The sequence below is a fragment of the Magnolia sinica genome, chromosome 11 (genome assembly GCF_029962835.1).
Source record: "Magnolia sinica isolate HGM2019 chromosome 11, MsV1, whole genome shotgun sequence".
Classification (NCBI taxonomy): Eukaryota; Viridiplantae; Streptophyta; class Magnoliopsida; order Magnoliales; family Magnoliaceae; genus Magnolia; species Magnolia sinica.
In genome coordinates this window covers 81,399,334-81,420,383 of record NC_080583.1, presented here as the reverse complement: position 1 = coordinate 81,420,383, position 21,050 = coordinate 81,399,334, and the positions used below count along the sequence as shown (strand labels likewise).

General features: G+C 38.7%; 2 protein-coding genes and 1 long non-coding RNA gene across 4 annotated transcripts; 2 read left to right on the top strand and 1 right to left on the bottom strand.

Moving 5' to 3' along the window:
* Window positions 1–806: 806 nt before the first annotated feature.
* Window positions 807–1,641, bottom strand: LOC131218202 (probable 2' cyclic ADP-D-ribose synthase BdTIR). Its single transcript, XM_058212883.1, has 2 exons — window positions 1,214–1,641; window positions 807–879 (listed from the first exon to the last, which is right to left on the bottom strand). The coding sequence occupies exons 1-2, from the start codon at window positions 1,639–1,641 to the stop codon at window positions 807–809; spliced, it is 501 nt and encodes a 166-aa protein (XP_058068866.1).
* A 2,305-nt stretch (window positions 1,642–3,946) lies between these two features.
* On the top strand, window positions 3,947–8,099 carry LOC131218472 (uncharacterized). 2 transcript variants are annotated; one of them, XR_009157757.1, is made up of 3 exons: window positions 3,947–4,237; window positions 7,320–7,358; window positions 7,465–8,098. XR_009157757.1 is itself a non-coding variant. In XM_058213031.1 (3 exons), the coding sequence occupies exons 1-3, from the start codon at window positions 4,105–4,107 to the stop codon at window positions 7,732–7,734; spliced, it is 348 nt and encodes a 115-aa protein (XP_058069014.1). In that variant the 5' UTR covers window positions 4,010–4,104; the 3' UTR covers window positions 7,735–8,099. The 2 variants fall into 2 exon arrangements, 1 of the variants encoding a protein (XP_058069014.1); XM_058213031.1 differs by having other exon boundaries at window positions 4,010–4,143; window positions 7,465–8,099.
* Window positions 8,100–10,133: 2,034 nt separating this feature from the next.
* On the top strand, window positions 10,134–11,126 carry LOC131218471 (uncharacterized). The gene is made up of 3 exons (XR_009157756.1): window positions 10,134–10,555; window positions 10,688–10,720; window positions 10,842–11,126. It is a non-coding gene; the product is annotated as an uncharacterized LOC131218471 (long non-coding RNA).
* The last annotated feature ends 9,924 nt before the right edge of the window (window positions 11,127–21,050 follow it).

The following is a 21,050-nucleotide window of genomic DNA, read 5'->3' as shown; positions in this document are numbered from 1 at the left end:
TACCATGGTATTTTGGCCATCTAGTCCCCATGTTTGGGATAAAATTCTTGCTATGGGAAAAACACTAGATTAAGTAAAATCCCATTTGGTGGACCATGAAATTGTATGTATTGGATTCATTTTCACGTACAGGCTGTTCATGGAAACAATCAACTGGATGGACCATTTTGATCCACCATGCCAAATACCATGTTCGGGTTATTTCCCATTCCACATCCTTCATTACGAAACCTCCTCTAAAATTAAAATCTAGTACTGTTGAAATTGCAAACACCATGTTCCCAAGAACTTTGAATTTTTCATTAGAATGTCTCACAATGAAGTTTGGGATTTAAATTCATTTGCACCACAAAGTAGCAGTGCACTAGGACATACCAAAAACAGAAATCATTTCTCTCTTTGTGAAAACATACATTTAGAGTCATGGTACAATGGCATAGATTAGAAGAATCAATAAACGTCAGCATCTTGATATATGCTTTTTTATTAACAATCAAATACAAAAGAATGGTTTACCTTTTCTATTCACAGGACTTTATAAGCAATATCCTACCTCCCTTTTTACCATGTTTCACTACCACACACTTACACTAAAACATGTGTGTGTAACATGCGATTCCATCGTTACATGTACTTATGGTGTCATGAACATTTTACAAATCCTAAAGATTGAAAAAAATAAAATTGTTGTTTTAAAGAATCATAAATGTTTTATTTGCATACACTCTATGATCAGATGAATTGGATAAAAAAAATGGGTTTTTTTTTTTTTTTTTTAATAATAATAATTTGCATCTCTCTTCTCATTAGCAGCCTTCCTCTTCGCTCAGTATCTTCACGATGATGTCTGAGGCGCTTGTAACCAGATCCGACCAATTTCTAAACACCCACAAAAAAACAAAGAGAAACATCCGAATGTTAGACAATGCATATATTCGTATTGGATGCGGAATCATTTTGGGAAAAAAAAACTCTCAAACACTCTTAGAGTTTTAAAATTTTGATTTTAGTGGGTCTTTGCCATCAATTCATTTTTGATCCTTACACTATCACTTTGTAAGAAGAAATCCAGCAAACGACAATGCCTAACTTCAACTTCCACTTTAGGTCCCACCAGAATCAAGATTTTCAGTATTTTTATTTTAAGAATGTTTTATATGTAAATATGATTCCTATGATTTGTAAGAAGAAGTGAAAGGAACTTGGTTGTTACCCGCTTTGTGAGTCGAACACAAACCCCACCGTGTATCTAGCTTCTGTCAATGCGTTCCTAAACCTCAACAACTCTTTGGGTGTGGATTTATCATAGCTCATGACATGAAGCTCCGACGGTTTGATGTCGCAGAAGATTGGAATGAGCTTCTTTTTCATATCGACCAAAAGCGCCAACTCTTGTAGGCATAAATACGAATTGCAGTAACGAGGGGAGAATACAACGACCCCAACCTTACATTTTCTGATTGCTGAGCTGATGCTCTCGAATGGCTTATTGCTGGGTTGCATGCTTTTACTATGCAAGAAAGGGTTGAGGTTGAGCTGGGAGAGACGGTGGTAGAGCAATCCTGCAACAGTACGCTCGGTGTCTACGCCATGGTGGTTTATAAAGACGTCGCAGGGTCGAGCCAACATCCCTCTGGCCATTTGCCGAATAGACGACGGGCCTCGTCTAGACAGAAACCTTTGCATGGACATTATTTCGTATTACTTGGCTTTTTTCCTTGTTTTCTTGTACTTCTTTGCGAGGAGGAGATTACTTTGTAGTTTTCTTTTTAATATGGAGGGTGGCAAGATGTAGTTTTGGTATTTATATCTATGTATTTAGAGACAGAGAGAGAAGGGTGTGCGAATTTCGAGAGAAAGAGAGTCGTGTATTGCGACTTGAATTTCAAGATTTCAAACTGTTGGTACTTGGTCGCGTATTTCGGTGATTTCCCGTGGGAAAGAGAAAAATAAAAAATAAAAAGGAGGAAGATGTTTTGAAACCCTTCAAACACGATCGACGAATGAAATGCCTGGAATGCGTGGGATATGACATGTGTTAAAACACGATCGACGAATGAAATGCGGTTTTTCTCATGTCTCCCTCTTTGAACGTTTTTCGTACTTTTGTCTCGTCGTGACGAGAAATTGTCAACGTCCACAGCTTCTGGACCGCGTTCCATTTGCTGGGGCTTTTATTCCATGGCCCCGATTGGGCCAGTAAAAATGGGCCCACCGGGAGAAAGGATGGCACCTTAGAATGGAAGCGGATTGGCTGGTGTACCACACACCACCAACCTGGCTGGTGTGCACGTGTCGTGCGAAGACGAACGCTGATGCTACTCGAGCTCCGAGTCGTACGAACGGTTTAAAGGAGATCAAAGTTACATGGGCCACACAAAGATGTATTCATTATATCCAAACCGTTCATCTATTTAGCGAGATCATTTTAGAGCATGAGCCCACAAATTAGTCATATCCAAAGCTCAAGTGGACCACACCACAAATAGTGGGGACAATGATTCTCACCGTAAAAACATTCGTAGGGCCCACTATAACGATTTATTTTCCATCCAATTGTTTATAATGTCACAGGCCTGGACGAAGAAAAAAAAACATATCATATTGATCCAAAACTTCTATGACCCCATAATGGTTTCAATTGCAGACTTTCAATCCATTCTACTTTGAGTAGCCCACTTGATCTTTGGATCAATCTTATTTTCCCGCTTAAACCTTAGAAAGAGCTCGCCACAAGGTATGTGTTATATACAATATAGATCTCTACTATCATAAAAAGCCTTAGAGTTTGCAGCACTCACCTTATATATATAAGGTTTTTCCATTCCAAAAAGAAGCCATCACTAGCAAAAAAAATGACCAAAGGCTACGGATTATTCGGGTTTTTAGCTACGGCTATAAACCGTAGCTAGTTTGCTACGGCTTAAAACCGTAGCTGATACTGTCTAAACCGTAGCTAAAGGCCAACTCTGCTATACCTACATACAACCTTGGATACCCCATAAGGGACTCTACAAGGCCCATTAAAGTGTGTGTTCTCCATCTAATACGTCTATCCGTTTTTTAAGAGTATTTTAGGGCAAGAACCCAAAAAAAGAAGTAGATCGAAAGCTCAAGTGGACCACACGGTAGGAAAGAGTGGAGATTAATCCATTGATCGATGGTGTGGTTCTATTAGACCTTCGATTTGCTTAGATGTTAGGTTCACTCCCTATAAAAAAAATTACAAAATTAATGGACGGAGTGGATATATTGATTGCATCAAGATGGACCCCACAAAGCCCATGACAAGGCCGTCCGTCCAGATCCCATGAAATGTGAATGATGGAGTGGCTATTACGGATTGTACAATGGCTACGGTCATATGGGCTTTTAGCTACGGTTAAAAACCGTAGTAGAACCGTAGCAAGCGAAAATGCAAAAAACTGCACTGCCTTTTTCTTTTCCCCCTCTCACGAAATGTACATTTCCCTCCACTCAACCCTATTCCCTTTTCCCCCTCTCACGAAATGTACATTTCCCTCCACTCAACCCTATTCCCTCTCACGTCCGTCCCTCTCTCTCTCTCTCTCTCTCTCTCTCTCTCTCTCTCTCTCTCTCTCTCTCTCTCTCCCTTTATCTCCCTCGCCGCTCTTCTCTATCTCTCTCAATCTCAATCTCACGCCCGTCAAAACCCCTTTCTCATTCCCTCACTCTCCCCCTCCCTTTCTCATTCCCTCGCTCTCCGGGTTTGCATGTGATGATTCCAATAGAGAAGAGGTAGTGGCAGAGGTTCAAGGGGGTTCTAATGGTGGTCGCGGAAAGGATTTTGGGGGCAGTTAGATTTGGACGATGGCCTAACCTAATGGGTTTGTGGGGACTACAATGAGGATGGATTAGGCCTGATTAGATTGCAATGGGCGACATCTATGATCGAAGGTTGGATGAGGACAGAGGTTTTCAGTGATTGCGACTAAGGAGAGATGGGTTTTCAGTTTTCAATGAGGGGACGGTGGTGGGTTTCAATGAGCGGAGATGATAGGTCTGAGTTGATGCCGAATCTGTAACCCAGGCAGATCAGAGATGGTGACAAATTTGAGCAGATGTCGGATTTGGTGAGTGAATATGAAGAACCGAGCTCGAGCAGTGCCATTACTTCAGAAGGTGATGTCAGTGGCTATTAACATGCTGCTATATCTACATAGTATTTGGTCTATCAAGTTCGTCCATAGTTCCACAAGGCATTTATCCACCGTGGGTACATGTCTTTCCTTCTTCTCTTAGTCTTTTGCCTGTGTGATTCCTAGAGATCATGCTTTTGTTAGATTCTTGCAAGCAGTTTTCATTTATTTGATGCTTTCTTAAATGTAGATGTACTCCATTCAGGTGAGGATCTGCAAGTTTCTTTGCTATAAAAAGAGTTTCAGGGGACTTGCTCTTGAAGAGGACAGTTCGTTTCATATGTTGCGACCATGAAGAAAGTATTTGATCAGATTATTAGGGACCTGTTAGAAGTGCTCTTTGATCTTTGTTTATAAATTGTGTAATTTTCATTGGTTTGGTGATAAGTTGTTCTTGAAGTGCTTAGGATGTTTTAGTACTTACATAATGGAATTAATCAAACCAATGAAGACTTTCTGGTTGCATCTGGTTGCCAGCCTAGATAAAGGAGAGGGGTTGCATCTGGTTGGCAGCTGCCATCAAGCTTATGCCATTACTTTGATCATGAATCCTAACAATATGACATGCCAAACAAAATATTATAATAAGAATAACAACAACAACAACAACATTAACAACAAGTCCTGCTTATACTCCAGTCTAAATACAAAAACTCCAGTCCTGTTTTATACTCCAGTCTAAATATATAAAAAGAAAACCAGGATTGAAATTGAGAAGAATATATAACTTGATATCCCCACTGAAACCCAGGTTAACGAATCCATTGTTGTCAGGTTTGCAGTTGGGAATGATGATGAGATTTTTTTTTCCCAGAAAGGAATATATAGACCATAAAGTTTATTTATGAGCACAACTCACGTTGTTTTTTAAAAAAAAGATGGTCAGAGTTCCTATCTGCCTACAAATTTTGTTAATTTTCCTTGCTTTACTTTTAGCTTCTGACAGGTAAAATTTCAATGAATGAGTGATTTCAATCAAAATGAAGGCTTTAAACTATTGTACATTTGTAGTGGTTCAGATTTTGTCAGGTTGTGGTCAAATATGTAAATTGCTGAAACACACATACATGGATGTCTCATGAACCCGTAAAGCGACACTTTTGATTTTATGTATGTGTATTGCGTAGCGAGTATGTATGTGCATGCACATATGTATTAATGTAGGTTGTTTGTGGTTGATCTCAAACATCAGAAAGAAGCTTTGTATATGCATTTAAATGCTCCTTTTTGTAACCATATTTGTTAGTTGAATGTTAACCACTGTCCATTTGTGCTATAGAGGAAACTTCTTGTACTATATAGAACCACAACCCATTTTAAACATGTGTACAAGAAACCCCAACATGACCAATTTTGTTTGTTCCCAAGCTGAGTTGGGTGTATTTTTCTCTTTTCTTTTTGCAGGATGCATTTGTGCTCTGCAAAATTTTTAAAAATAGTAGACCAGGCCCAAAAAATGGTGAACAGCATGGAGCACCATTTAGAGAAGAAGATTGGGATGATGATGCGGCAAACAATTCTTCGTTATCACTTCCTCTTGCTGGCTCTAGTTCTCCTTCACCTGGTTCGACAGATGGCCAAAATATGGTCATGACAAACTGCGCAACTGAGGCTGGGATAGGGTGTGATTCATTGTTGGAACCACATCCTTGACTGTCTATTGTTGTTGGCGAGGAGGATCCTTCTTTGCTTGAGTATTTTAATATCAACGAGCTACTGTTGAAATTGTCTGACAAGGACATTAAGGCTTCAACTTCCCATGGAAGTCATACTGTTGAGGTAATAACCTAGTCTTGTGGCTCTTTCGGCAGAATAATATTTTGCTATAGCACTACTCGGTGCATTTATACCAGGTTGTACTCAGCAATTTCCTACAAAGGTCTAAGCTTCTCATTTCCCAGTAGTTACATAGTAGTGCTTGATGCAACAGTAGTGCTTGTTTCACGCTAATTACACAGTAGTGCTTGATTCAACATATCTGGGCTACCACTTTTGGGCTAGTGAATTGGAATATCTGTTTCATCATTTCAAATTTTTTTTCTTTTTACCATTCTAATATCATGGCTCATGGATCTCTCTCAAGCACAACCTTTCATCTTTTGACTTCCACGTTGGTTTAAATATGCTTTTTTATGTCTTGAGAACTTATGGAATATTCTCGTTGATGGAAATGAAGTTCCTGTTAGAAGCTGTATTTTCATTGATGTTGGCACTCTGTTTTTGAAAATTCTGTTTGGTCATTTTAATGGTTTTGAGAAATCGAAACCCATGTAAATAGAATAAATATGAAATCTAATGTTCAACATGGTTTTTTAATAAGATACCACAAACTTTAAAGAGTGTTTGTTACTCAAAAGATTGCATTATAGCAAAGTCAAATGGTTGCAGAATTTTAGTGATGTTACCTCTAAAGATTACTTATAGCAAAGTCAAGTGTTTGTAGAATTTTAGTACCTTTGTCCTTCCAAGAATGACTTGCTGGAGAAAATGGAAGGAAAAGCCATCTCTGCTTGCAGATTTGGTTCCAGAAAAAGGTAGAAAACCCTCCCCTATGCGTAAAGAGAGAATTCCATCCTGTTTTAATCCTTGTTGAATGGTTGAGTACTTGAAATGCCCCTAAATGCATCTGAAAGTTCTTGCTCTGAGAACGGGAATCAACCAAAAAAAGTCAACAGCAGAAATCTATGTTGGTTCTAGCCAAAATGTTTGAAAAGAATATTGGAATAGGAGCTTTTGAATTTTAGTTCCACTTCAGGTTCGGGCACAAAAAGTTTTGCTGGAATTGGCTGAAATAAAACAAAAACTATTATGTTAATTTAAAGTTTTAAATAACATTTTGGGTGCATCATCTGGGTTTTAAGTCTTCAAAGATCTCTTTTCATGGCAACGAAGGAACTTCTGCCTTGGGTAACTTGTTGTGCTCGTATGGATGCTAATAGATGATCTTTTTTCATTGTGCATTGATAACAATAATGAACAATTTCTGACTAGCATTTTAGCTGAGTATTTTAGAATTCTTTGGTGTTTTAGCTTCTTTGAAATCTCATTTATTTTTTTTTATTTTTTTCTTCCCTCAAGTCACTACACTTTCTCTATTCTTTCTGTCCATACTCTATTCTTTCTCTTGAAGTTACAATGCATTTAACTTTCCACTTGCAGTCACCTGATGTTTATAAGGCTGCATGTAATCTGTTGAAGGTGAGCCTGTTTCTGGTGCCTGCATTTAGAAATTAGCATTTCACTCTTGAAATGTGTTGTTCTAGTATTGATGTTGAGCCTGTTGATGCTTATGTTATCTTTACAGGACCCAACCGAGCAAACTGGCATTGATAACTTCATGGTACAACAACTTGATGGAACAGTTAATGAGTGGGGCTGGTGCAAGCAGAAGGTATCATGGTTGTTCCTCATTTATTTTTATTTTATAGGAGTTTATGATCCTTCCTGTTGGGGCATCCACTTTCAAGGAAGCCATGAAGATGGGTGTCGAAGTATATCACCATTTGAAGGCAAGCTTTTATTTTGCTTAACAACTTCAAAAATTGTCCATTTAGGTCTCAGCTACAAACTTTGATTCCCACTTCTCCTTCAGGCTATGATTAAGAAAAAATATGGCCAAGATGCAATGAATGTTGGTGATGAAGGTGGCTTTGCACCTAATATTCAGGTTTGTTGCTAATTTAGCTTTTCCACCTTGAGAGAGCAAAAAGGAAAGACGAGAATCCCTGAACACTGTCATGATTTGCATCCATATACGTGTTCTCAATTACCAATATCATGACATGAGATTACCGTATAGGTGCATGTTGATGGGAAATGGATGATTGATGAGCTTTTAATTTTCCATTTATATATTTTTCAGATTTTTTTTTTTTGTTTGGTAATTTAAGAAAATCAGAAATCTTACAATTGGTGTAGGGAAATTGGTGAAGCCAAGCATATTATGTGTTGAACCAACAAACATTTGCTGGAACTCCAATCATATCATAATGCTTTCTTTGAGTCCCAACTGTAGTGATTGCAACATGGTTTGAGGCAATGCTCGTATCTTTCCCTTAAAAGACCTTTTTTTTTTTTTTTTTTTGTATTGATATAAAATGTTTCATTTTAAATTAATCCATTATACTTTATTTTCATCAAACAGAATGTAAGTATAGATTTGGGGCTTTGCAGGGGACCTGTATCCTGCTTGGCCGTAATGAAAATGATACTATTTAAAGTTAGAAAATGCTTGTTTCTTTTGTACTGTCTTAGTTATCTTTCTGTTTGAACAAATGTTTGTTTCTTTTGTACTGTCTTAGTTATCTTTCTGAACAAATGCTTGTTTCTTTTGTACTGTCTTAGATATCTTTTCAGAGGCTATTGAACAAGCACAGTGGAAAGCGAGCTACTTGGGAGTATCCATTTGCTGTGGCTGGTGTAAATATCACATTCATGATCATGCAAATGCTAGATTTGAACTCCCGTAAGAGTCATCTCTCTCTCTCTCTCTCTCTCTCTCTCTCTCTCTCTCTCTCTCTCTCTCTCTCTCCCTTCCTCTGTGTGTGTGTGTGTGTTCATGTGTGTGTTCTTTGTGACACACACTAACAGGTCCCAAGCCTAGGTAAATTTGGACGGTTGGTGTCAAATGGGCAGCTCAGCATTCTTAAGAAGCTGACCCGAAATAGCTGAGACAGCTATGATGATGACACACATATACATATACATGGAATGAGTGTTTTTCCTTTTTCTTTTTTCTTTTATGTAATTATTGCCATGGATATTAGTAATATTCTCAAGGCATTGGTATCATCATATCATGATCCTAGTATGAGCACTGCATGAATAATGTTGTGTTCAGTTCATTGCTATCTGAATCTGGGTTCCGTTTTTCATGTAACCAAAAATGGCAAAAAATAAAAAAGAAAAGAAAAGAAAAGGACATGGCACCAATCTCTGCATCAGTGTTTGTAAACGAATCTGTCATAGCCTATAAACTTGAAATTCTATGGAATGTGTAGCTACCTGATTGAGAACTTGTCACTAATGATGGCTTATATATATTTGCAACAAAACGAATCTGTCACTAATGATGGCTTTCAGGTTAGACAGAAGTGTCTATGGCCCTCAGACCTGAGAATATGTTTTTATACATGGGGCAGGCCTGTGAGATTTATTTATTTTTTGCTAGTTACGCGGTTTGTTGAAGATCCTGAAATTTGATATGGTTACAGGAATTTGCAGCCCCAAACAAATCACTATTCCAAAATTGAAAGCCTATGAAGGTAAGTTGTGTACACATCCCTTTTGTACACAGCTATTTACTGGTTAGCTTTGTATCCCTGCTAGGTCTAAAAATGAAAGTATTGGCTATGTGCTGTAGGTACGATCTGCTACACTCGACACATGGCTTCCAGAACAGGTTGCATTTATTCAAAGTAAGCATGCAGAACACTTCTCAGCCTTCTTTATGAGCTTTTTAATTGCCGCAAATCTGCCTACCAATGAGGACAGCTTCTTAGCCTTCTTTATATTGATTTTAATATTGGTCTTACTCTTTTGGTTGTATGCAGCAATGGGAAATGAGAAGTCATAGATCAGATTACTTTCTTGAATTTCTCTATTTTGAAGTTTTGTAGCTAAAAATCTTTGTTTTTTCCAACCGAACTATAGGAGATTCAGGCAAAAAGAGCTCTTCAGAACTCTGTATTTCCAGCTGTAAGCAGAGTTTGGAATTTTATTCTATGGAAAATAGGATTTTTTTTTTTTGAGACTTACAATTCCTTTTCCCTTTTGAAACAGGCACTGGCAATGAAGAGGTGGAGTACAAGCCTCTCCCTGGTGGTCTAAGAAATGGTACTAAAAAAGAGACTAGGGCATCTGGAGATGCAAAGGTGAGTTTATGTTGTTAGTTGTATTCCCATCTATCTAAGCTATTGGAGTATAAAAACGCACTAGCAAAGATTTGAGTTTTATTGTTTTGACAAGATTATAATCCTTTGCTGGATATTCGCATTTTTTTTTCTTTCTTTTCTTTTTGGTACTAAGAGAATAAAATTGTGTTTTCAGGTTTGCCAGCGACACATGTACGGCTGGGACTGTTAGGAGAAAATATTCATTGGTGATAGTTTGAAAAACCAACTTCTCTTTCAATAGTTGGAAATTAATGTATGCATGGTTGTTTGTGAGGATATATCCACTACAACACAACGAGTGCACTGTCATTATCTTTTAGCCACTTTCTATACAGCACACCATACTGAATTTTGAATTGCAATTTGTGCTGCTATGGTCTTTGTTTTCAGTATGGTGTAGAAGGACGGACGAGCTTGTTGATGGCTTGGTTTTCATGTTCATTTGGCTAGGTTTTGAAAGCCATTGGAGTAGACCCCATCAAGGGGTTTATAGATTTTCAGGTGTTGGCTTGAGTTGCAGTCTACTTTGTAATTACCATGACTCTATTCCTCATTTTTAAACTGAGGAATTTGGGTTCTTGATGGTTTAGCTAGAGCTTCATTCTGGATCTCGTCTTTATTATGTTTATGCAGGTGGTGGAAAATGCAAAAATCTAGGCAGAAACGGTATGGATTTTTTTTTAAAAAAATAAATCTGGTCTTTTTTTAATGGCCAGAGAGAGTTCTATATTACAACGGTTCTTTTAACTATATAGTTAATTTCATTTTTTTGCTGACATTGTTGTAGGTGGCAGCCATGATACGATTGGATATGAGTGAATATATGGAGCGGCAAAGAAAGTAGTTGGCAAGATTAAAGTGGAAGGTTAGTTTTCAATGGTATAAACCGAATTTCATGATGTTTGGTGCAACCAACTGCACCCTATGCTACACTTATTTTCATTGGTACAGAAATTGTGAGTAATAGTCTATCTTAAATCAGATGTTAAAAAGTCCTAAGCCATCTTAGAACATCTCAGGTTGTGTTTATGTTTGTATGAGTCCCGACTTTTGAGTTTTGGAACATCTAAAGTTTGAAATTCTCATTATAGGGTATTTCTCTGTGCTTGTAATGTAGTAAAATCCACCATTACTTACTTGCATTTGTGTATTGTATGTTAATATCCTAGTACTCTCACCTGCATTTATGTATTGTATTTGAAGACATGTTTAGATGTATCCCAGAATGAGAATTAAATCGAGTATGCATCAGCTGGTGCATATTCACTGGATTGGAGCTGTTTGGCATGATTCAAGAGGCTGATATTGGTGTTGGTATCAACAACATTGAAGGCATGTAGGTTTGTTGTTCCTACAATTAGGCTGCCCATATATCTTCCTAACTATAAGTCACATGTCATATATTTGAGCCATGCTCATACTATAGGATCTTGGAAGCTCTACAACTAGGAATAACAAAATCGCTAACTCTTAGATTAATTTGAGTTACTTGTATCCCACATATATCAACCATCACATCTTGCAAAAGTTGTTATGCCTGAAAGCTACCTCTATAGAAATACTTTACTGGTAAATATATCCCTTGAGTTTGTGGATGATGTGAGACAATATATCTCATGATGTACAATATAAGCCTATATTTTCCCCATAAAATGAGCTTATGGTCCAATTTGCTTATAATTGATTGTTCTTCAATACAAGTATTTGATTACAAGATGCTCTCGGTGGAAATTCAAAAACAACATTTATTGCAACTGTCAGCCCATCTATTTGGTGTGTACCTATTTTCCTAGAGTTCTCTAATTTACTTTTTTATTTATTTCATATTTAGAATTATATTTGTTTTGTATTGTGAATCACAAAGATAATTGTTTCCGTGCTTGGTTCCAGCACAAACCAGTCCATTCATCCAGTCTGGTCCAGGTTTTACATCCAGTCAGCTTTTAAGGTTCTTTGGGTTATGCCTTGTTCTTTGCGTTAGTTTTTCATGATGTGGCATGGTGGTTTCCCACTTTCCCTCTTCTTCCAAGAAATGGAAATGGTGTATTTTAGTTTTGTTGTTCATTTGTTCTGTTTTGTTGTCTTATGTGTAATATGTTTTTCATGATGTACTCCACTATAAATTATAGCTAATGCCGAGTTCTTCTTCTTTGCAGATGCTTTCAGACAACCGAACAAGCTGTAGTTGTTCATCAGCCAAGCAAAAGTCATTCCCAATTCTTGCGTTATGACTTTGTATTATTTGTGGAACTTAATGTTGTGTAACAGTTTGATTAAGTTTGTTTTGAAAACTTTAACTAGACTTTTGTAATTGTAATTGATTAAATGAAGAATTGTAATTGATTCATTATTGAATGAATGATTGTAATTGAATGAATGAAGGATTGTAATTGATTCATTATTGAATGAATGATTATAATCGAATGAATAAATGATTGTGCAGGTGGTAATTGAATGAATGATTATAATTAAATATTTTCTTAACAGTGAGCATTAGCTACGGCTATTAACCGTAGCCCTTTGTTGAAAACCGTAGCTCTTGCTGAATTCGGCTTTTTGCTACGGTTCTCATTCTACTTTTAGCTACAGATAAAATCCGTAACTGTAAGTAGTTTTAAACTATGGACAATATTGCTACGGATCTAATCCGTACCTATAGTTTCATTAGCTATGGCTATTAACCGTAGTCTTGTATCTGAAAACTATAGCTGTTGCTAATTTCAGTCTATTGCTACGGTTCTTGTTCAACTTTTAGCTACAGATATAATCCATAGTTGTAAATACTTTAGTGCTACAGAAGCAACGGCTACGGATTTAATCCGTATCCACTATATCTATGGCTACGGATTTGATCCGTAGCCATAGCTTTTAGACCTATGGCTACAGCACCAATGGCTACGGTCGTGCTACGGATTTTAACCGTAGCCATAGACTTTTAGTTACGGTTTTTATCCGTAGCCTTTGCCCTGTTTTCTAGTAGTGGAAATTCATGATCTTCTTTATATTGTTAGGTAAATTTAAATCCCCCTTGTTGGGTTGGCCCACAAACACCGAAGCCCGTAGAGCAGCCCCATCGATAGGGCTGTCCAATGGTTAATCTGACCCATTTAGTTGGAGTACGGATAGCCGGCAGTAGTTAGACTACATGAGACGCTCGTTTCTAATGTCGTATGTTCTGCAACTCGCCTGAATGGGGCAAATTGGCTCACTAGTTGTCCATTCATGTGTGTTAACCATATATAGTCACACCTGCCTGATTCTGAAGCACCCCATACCTTTGAGAGACATATTAATAACCGTTAGTGATTCGATCCCACTAAGACTCATGAGCCGGACATGGTAGAATGGGACACTGTGTCCGAGCTGTCGGCCTACGCTGGGGTGACGAGCCTTCCCGTAATGACTAGTGAGTAACCAAGTCTTGAGAGCCTAGTATGGTGGAATGAAACAATGTGTCCGTGCTGTCGGTCTACGATGAGGTGATAAGCCTCCTTATAGTAACTAGTGAGCACAAGAGGTGACAGGTCCTTGTTCGAATGACCCCCGTCAAATTACCTGACCAATGGGTTGTGCAAGAGTACCGTTTGAATGACCCGGACATGAATGAGATTGGATGACAAGCCCTTCCTTGTGGTGATCTAGTTATGTGATAAGCCCGTACCTCAGAACTGAGTAGTCATACTCAGTGTTTAGGTGATGACCCATACCGAGTTGATCCTCATACTTTTAGGTATCATGCTTTACCTTTGGATTTATTAATTTGTGAGACAGATGGATGATACCTAAATTTGGATCATGGATCGCAAGCTTAGAGCCGCCATGGTCGCCCTGGGCCAAGTGATTTGGGTAAGGGCATTGATTAAATGAAGGTATTTCAGCTTCCCCAATCTTGCTGGATGAATAGACTTAATTAAATACTTAGCTAACATAAATATTCATAGAATTGCATTAATTAGGTTTGCGACTTGACAGTCGAGGTCACCTTATGAGGGAGTCTTGGGCATTGTGAACGTAAGATGATGTCGTTCGAGGAAGTGTTGGATGGTGAGGGCATGCATCATATCATAATAACATGCATGTGCATTAATAAGAGTAGCCAGGAACTGTGTGTTGGATGCTTTTCATTAATTGCACCTATGGAATTAATAACATGTGTAAATTTTCATATTATTGTTTATCTTTCCAGTTTAGGTCGTTTACAGTCTCCTTATCTAGTCACGTGCTTCCAAAATTGTACCAAGATGCCTTGGTTGACCCTAGTTAGTGAAAGACCATGGAAGATGAGATGCAAGCAATGCACTCTTATGGCACTTGGACGTTGGTCCCATTATCACCTAGAAAACACACAATTAGTTGTAGGTGGGTATTTACCATTAAATACCGACCAGATGGCATTGTGGAATGACTAAATGTAAAAAATGTTTTTCTACATGGCGACTTATCAGAGGAAGTTTACATAGGTAACCGTCAATATTCATTGCTCAAGGGGAGAGTGTTTGTAAATTTTTGAAGGCAATATATGGACCGAAGCAATCACTGTGTGCATGGTTTGAGAAGTTTAGTGACGCTCTTATCCATATTGGTTTCCATTTTTGTCATATGGACTAGTCCATTTTCATGAAGTCAAGTGTAAAAGAAATAGTGATTTTAATTATCTACACTACTAGAAAACGAGACAAAGGCTACGGATAAAAGCCGTAGCTAAAGACCTATGGCAACGGTTATTGTCCGTAGCATGTCCGTAGCCATAGATCTTAAAGCTATGGCTACAGATAAAAGCCGTAGCTAAAGATCTCTGGCTACGGTTATTGTCCGTAGTATGTCCGTAGCCATAGGTCTTAAAGCTATGGCTACGGAATAAATCCGTTGCCATAGAATCAATAGATATAGATGGGGTAAGACAGACCTGTGGACAGTCCTGTTAGGGGCTCCGTGGGGCCCAACATGATGTATGTGGTTTATCCATGCCATCCATTAATTTTAATAATTAATTTTAGTTCATGATCCCAAAATAAGGTAGATTGAAGGCCTAAGTGGACCATACCATAGGAAGCACATGTGATTTAATTTCCATGCTTCCTATCGTGCGGTCCACTCAAGCCTTTGATCTACCTGATTTTTAGTTTCATGCCCTAAAATGATATTTCAAAATAGATGGACAACTTACATAGAACACATATTGTGGTGGGCCCTATAGAGCCCCTTACACAACCATTAATTATTAATGGTGTGGCAACTTTTAAATGTAGCTACGGTTTATATCCGTAGCAAAAAGCTAACATGGTCTGCAACCTTTGCTCAATTTTTTGGTAGTGCATGTACATTCGGGCCACCCTTTACATAAAATAAGGTGCCTATTGTAAGAAACAGGAAAAACTACACAATTGCACCAAAAAGGACTCACATGATCCTTATCGATCCCAATCTGACTTTATCTAGAAAAATAATTCCTCTAGCCTGTTTTGGAAGCTCAGAATGGTTAACAAACCATGAGTTCGCCTGAGACGCACTACCAAGCCTCGCCATGAAATCTGCACCTTCGTTCCCTTCCCTCGGGACAAGCTCAAATTGAATTAAACCTTTCCTCTTTAGTTGATTTATCCTTAAAATCCAAGCCTTCCATTTCCACCAAAGCTTTACAACCCCCTTTATCATGTTTACCACCAACCTTGAATTAGATTCTATTATGATTCTCGTGATACCCCTTTGAAGGCCAAAAAGAAGCACTCACCTTATCTGATTACAAAATCATCCAATCTCCCTTTACAATGCCCGCTTAGTAAAACCTTAGGTTATTGGGAAAATCCTTCGCAAGTCCTTACAAGTGTAGAGAACCCTCTCACCTTGCAAAATCCTTGTCTTTAGAGAGAAAGCACTCTTATTACTAAGCCTTAATCACAAATAGGCTCAAATACCCCAATTTTTTGCAAATCACATTAAGTAATTGGTGTCCATTTGTCCAGCTATTGGTCGGACCAACAGATCCCAACTCTGCTCCCACACTGAGAAATCCAGTATGTTGTTAGTCCGACCGACAGGGCTGTACTATGTATCCTAGACTATACAGAATCCATGGCATCTGCACAACAATCTCTACCTTGACTCTGATTCTAGTAAGTCATATTGAAGATCTTTTGTACTCGACTCCACCTTGAGCGTAGACCACTTCCTACATCCTCCACCTAGAACACAACTCCAAGCATGCCCTTGTGCAAGGATTCCCAATCTCATTAATGACTAGTGAGATTGATCAAGCTCAAGCAATGCTTCAATTTATCTGTGTTCACCAGCTTTATCAACATGTCTGTAACATTCTCATCTGTATGAATCTTTTGAAACTGAATCTCTTCTGAAGTAATGAGTTCCCGTATCTTGTGAAAACATCACGTCGATGTACTTGGTTCTCGGATGATATATCCAATTCAATGCTAGATAGATAACACTTTAATTATTACAATACAACCGAATCATCTCCTGCTTCAACCCAAGTTTCTCCTATCAAACCTTCCAACCTAATGCCTCATTTGATGCTTCTATCATAGTTATATATTCTGCTTCTGTTGTAGACATCGCTATCGTAGATTCTAGTTTATATCTCCAATATATCAGTCCGCCTACTAATGTGAAAACATATACCATAATGGACCTCCTGTTGTCCAAAACTCCTGGATAATTTACATTCATATATGCTACAACTCCACTAGAAACTCCATTTTCCCTAAACATGATCCCAATGTCGATTGTGCCCCTGAGATACCTAAGAATCCACTTAACTACATTCTAATACCCTTTTTCCTGGATTCGTCATATATCTATTTACCACACTAACCACCTATGAGATATCCTGCCTCGTGCGAACCATTACATTCATTTTTTTTTTAAAAAAAAATGGCAATGCCACAAATTTCATTGATCTGAGAAATGTATAATATTTCGGGAGGGTCGGAACAAAAAGACTACGGACCACTCCTATCGTGACATGAAACTATGAACAAAAGATAGGAACAGGGAGAAGAGAAATGGGTGGCTAAGGTCGTCTCATAGAGTCAAACCCTGTGCTATCGAGGACAAGCATTCCTCCAATAGGCACAGGGAGGTTGAAGTTGCGCCAATAAATTCTGTCAAGGCACCCATTACTCGCTATCCTAGCTAAGGCATCTGGTGTGCCAATAAATTCGGTCAGGGCAACTATTATATACATGAGACTCCTCACTGCACTTGCATATAACACCTGTGACATGTTTGAAATCTCCTCTTTTGTGTTTGGACATGACTTGACTCTCAACTTAAAGTGACCTACTGGAGATGTGCTAACTGGCTTAGCACTTTACATGTGGAACCTCTCTAGCACCTTCGAAGGTTAATAAGTTGATGATATCATTTTTAAAAAAGCTAATAAAGAGCATGCAGATGAGACATCGGGTGTTGAAACTCAAACTGATCAAAGTCGACAAATAAGTGCGAGCCGTGTTTATACCAAGAGTCATGTCAATTTGTGGATTCTAGTAAATAAAAAGTATGTCTAGAGAAAGAGATTGAAGCTTTGCATTTTTATTTTTAGTTTTATTACTTTTTTTAAAGGCAAGTGGACTCCTGCCACTGGAATTCCATTGATTAGAGAAATTTACAAGCATTCGGGAGGGTCTCAACAATTCGGACCACTCCTATCTTGTCACCCTTAACTACATTCGAGCGACCCCAAGAGAAAAAGGACCTGGGGACCGCCTATCATAACTGGCCCCACAACAAAGAAAACTGACAAAGCGCCCAAGCCACTACTCCCTGATAGCCTCGAGGCCCACCTTATCAAGGAACAGGAGGCCTCTAACCTGGGGAGGGAAGTCAGAAAAGTGATCAAAGAATAGGGAGATTTGGGTTGAGCTACCCGAGTGCGCCAAGGCATCCGCAGGAGCGTTCCCTTCCCTAAATATATGGGAAAAAACCAACTGACCTCTCTTCTTAAGCCTCTCGATTCTCTTTATCCAGCAGACCCATTTTCGGCCCAGCTTAATCTCTCCATTAAGCACCTTCAGGGCCAATTGCAAGTCCGTCTCGATAGCCACGTTACAAAAGCCCCTAGATAGATGATGGGCAATCCCGTTAAGCACTGCCCGGAACTCCACATAGCTATTAGACCCAACTCCATACCTAGTCGAGAACGCAAAGATGAAGTCACCCGAGTGCCCTCTGCAAACTCCCCCGCCCCCTAAGCTCCCCGAGTTGCCCCTGGAGGACCTGTCGTCATTTACTTTCACCCAACCAGTTGAGGGTCGAATCTATTTGACCAGCAAAGGTATGCACACACGCCCACTATTCGTTTGATTAAGGGTTGTGAAGGGCTTTGGATGGGGTTATAGTTGGTAAACATCCATCTAGAGATACGCCCAAGTAGGGATGTCGAGGAGAGAGACTTACCTTTGAAGACTGCTGCATTTCTTGCCTTCCAGACTTCCCACAGTAGCAAAAGCAAGGCCAATTTCTAGATGATTGGCGGCCTAGACCCTGCCGACGGAGTACCCCACCATTGGGCTAACCTGGCTTTGACAAAGATAGCGGGCATGACACTGATACCGAAACAAACACCAAGGAGACGATCGGCCCTGACTGCTGTTAGATAGATCGTGGGCATACCTGGCAGCCATTAAGATACCCCACAGACTACATCCTTCTTTGAATCTAATGTTCTAGGCCATTTTAAGCCAAAAGGACTTCATGACTTCGAGCAGCTTCCTGATACTTAGACCTCCTTCCTCAGTGGGTCTAGTTATGGCTTTCCAACTCTTCTAATGGAGCTTTCTCTTGCCATTATCCCACCCCCAAAAGAAGTTTGCAAAGCGCTTTTCCAGCACTGGTAGGGCCTGAGAGGGGATATGAACCGCTATCATTGTGTGCACTAGAATACTCCCAAGCACATGTTTTATCAATACTACTCTGCCCGCCTGTGAAAGGCACCTGGCCTACCACCCTCGAATCCAACTGTCGACTTTATCAATTAGAGGTTGGAAGTCACTAGATTTTAACCTGCCCACTACCAATGGGACGCCAAGGTATGTCAGCGACACCGACGACCTGGGAATGCCTAGGAAATTCTCAATGGCCCGCATTCTCGAAGCTAGAATTTTGTTAGAGCTGAAAAAGGCACTTTTGCTGAAGTTGATTGATTGCCCCAAGGCTGCCTGATAGGCCTTAAGAAAATCCTTGGATACTCTGAGAGACGCCATACCACCGTTCTGGAAAAGAAGAGTATCATCTGCATAGAGGAGATGAGATATCATTGGACACCCTCTCCTGATCTTGAAGGGCTGGTAGAGGCCTTGATCAACTAGGTTTTTCATACCCCTACTAAGAACTTTGGCCGAAATGATGAATAAACTAGGAGACAGGGGGTCTCCTTGTCTCAGCCCATGGGACGATTTGAAGAAACCGACCGCAACGCCATTAACCAATAGGGAAAACCAAAAGTTGTTCCAGCAATTCTCGACCATCTCTACCCAACTTAGGCTGAACCGGAAATGAAGCAGAACCTTCTTAAGGAATCCCCAGTCTACCTTGTCATAGGCCTTCTCCATATCCAGCTTTAGCACTATGTTGCCTCCTCTAACTTTTTTGTTCATCTCTCTAAAGAGCTCCTGAGAGAGGCCTATGTTTTCAGAAATCACTCTTCCCTGTGTGAATTGGTTGAATTACCAAAAGGACGAAAAGTTATTAGTTGCGGATGGGTTTACAAGTTAAAGAAAGATACTAATAGAAATATTGAAAGATATAAAGTCCAATTAGTAGTAAAAGGATATGCTAAAAAATTAAGTATTAATTTATATATATATATATATCTCATTTTTTATGATTGAGTATTGTTCGTACTGTTTTGAGTATAAAAGAAATTCTTCATCTGTAACTTGAGTAGTTGGATGTAAAAACTGTATTTTTGTATGAAAATCTTGAATAAGATAATTATATGACTAAACCTGAAAGCTTGAGATTTTAAAGATGTGAAGCAAACCATTATTCCTATATATGTTTATGGCTATAGTAATTATGATTTTATTATCTTGTTATTCCATGTGAATGACATGTTGGTTGCAAGTACTAGTAGAGATACTATTGCAGCATTCAAAACTCGTTTAGTTAGGAAATTTGATGTGAGAGTATTGTTAACTAGATTTAACTAGAGACATGAAGTACATGAAAGTTTAGACAAATTATGTTGAAAATACAACATTTTTATTATTTGACTAATAACAGATATGTTAACAAAGCTTATTATAAAGGAGAAGTTTATTTAGTGTAAACCTTCTCTTGAGTTTATTATTATGCAGTATTTAGTGATGTTTGAGTAACTGTATCGGGAGTATTTTTCATATTATTAGAGAAACTAGTCTTTAAGTGGGAGAATATTATAATGGTGCCACTATACGAGCAATGACATTACTTCTTGGGAGATGTCCCCTCCCCTCCGTATGCACATGTAATGCCCTGAAAATTGGCACCCGAGTATAGTGACCCTGGTCCCGAGTTCTTGGGTGTGAACCAAATGAAAATGCACGTGTAACCTCGTTTATATTCACATTCATTCCACACACGAATAATCAAAGTAATGCAATTCAACTTAGCAAATCCAAAATGAGGTAGAGATAATAAAAATTTAGAAACAATGAGTTAACAGTTAAAATTATAATTCCAATAGTGATGATCACCCAAAATGAGGATTATACATGCCACAATAAACATACAACAAAATCAACATACGGAGCACACCCTGTCAGGACTCCAACAAATACAGGCACAAAATTAAATAAATGCAAGGTCTTCCAATTTCACCTAACGCTCCCAACACATCACAACGAAAGTACAAGCCAATCCAAGCCTACCCGTCGGAGGTCTCGATAAAACCTACATCAACAACAATGCCTGTTTAGTGTTTTAAAACACTGTCCTAAGTGGGAATGAGTAACTAACTTAGTGGTTCTATTAGTTTTAAGTTACACATATTGTTGAT

Bases quoted from the DNA above. Each gene is read 5' to 3' on its own strand.
- LOC131218202 (XM_058212883.1), bottom strand. From the start codon at position 1,641: ATGGCCAGAGGGATGTTGGCTCGACCCTGCGACGTCTTTATAAACCAC. The intron at 880-1,213 runs GTAACAACCAAG...GTGGGTGTTTAG, and splicing joins GTGTTCGACTCACAAAGCGG to AAATTGGTCGGATCTGGTTA.
- LOC131218472 (XM_058213031.1), top strand. From the start codon at position 4,105: ATGAAGAACCGAGCTCGAGCAGTGCCATTACTTCAGAAG. The intron at 4,144-7,319 runs GTGATGTCAGTG...TTCCACTTGCAG, and splicing joins CAGTGCCATTACTTCAGAAG to TCACCTGATGTTTATAAGGC. The intron at 7,359-7,464 runs GTGAGCCTGTTT...TTATCTTTACAG, and splicing joins CTGCATGTAATCTGTTGAAG to GACCCAACCGAGCAAACTGG.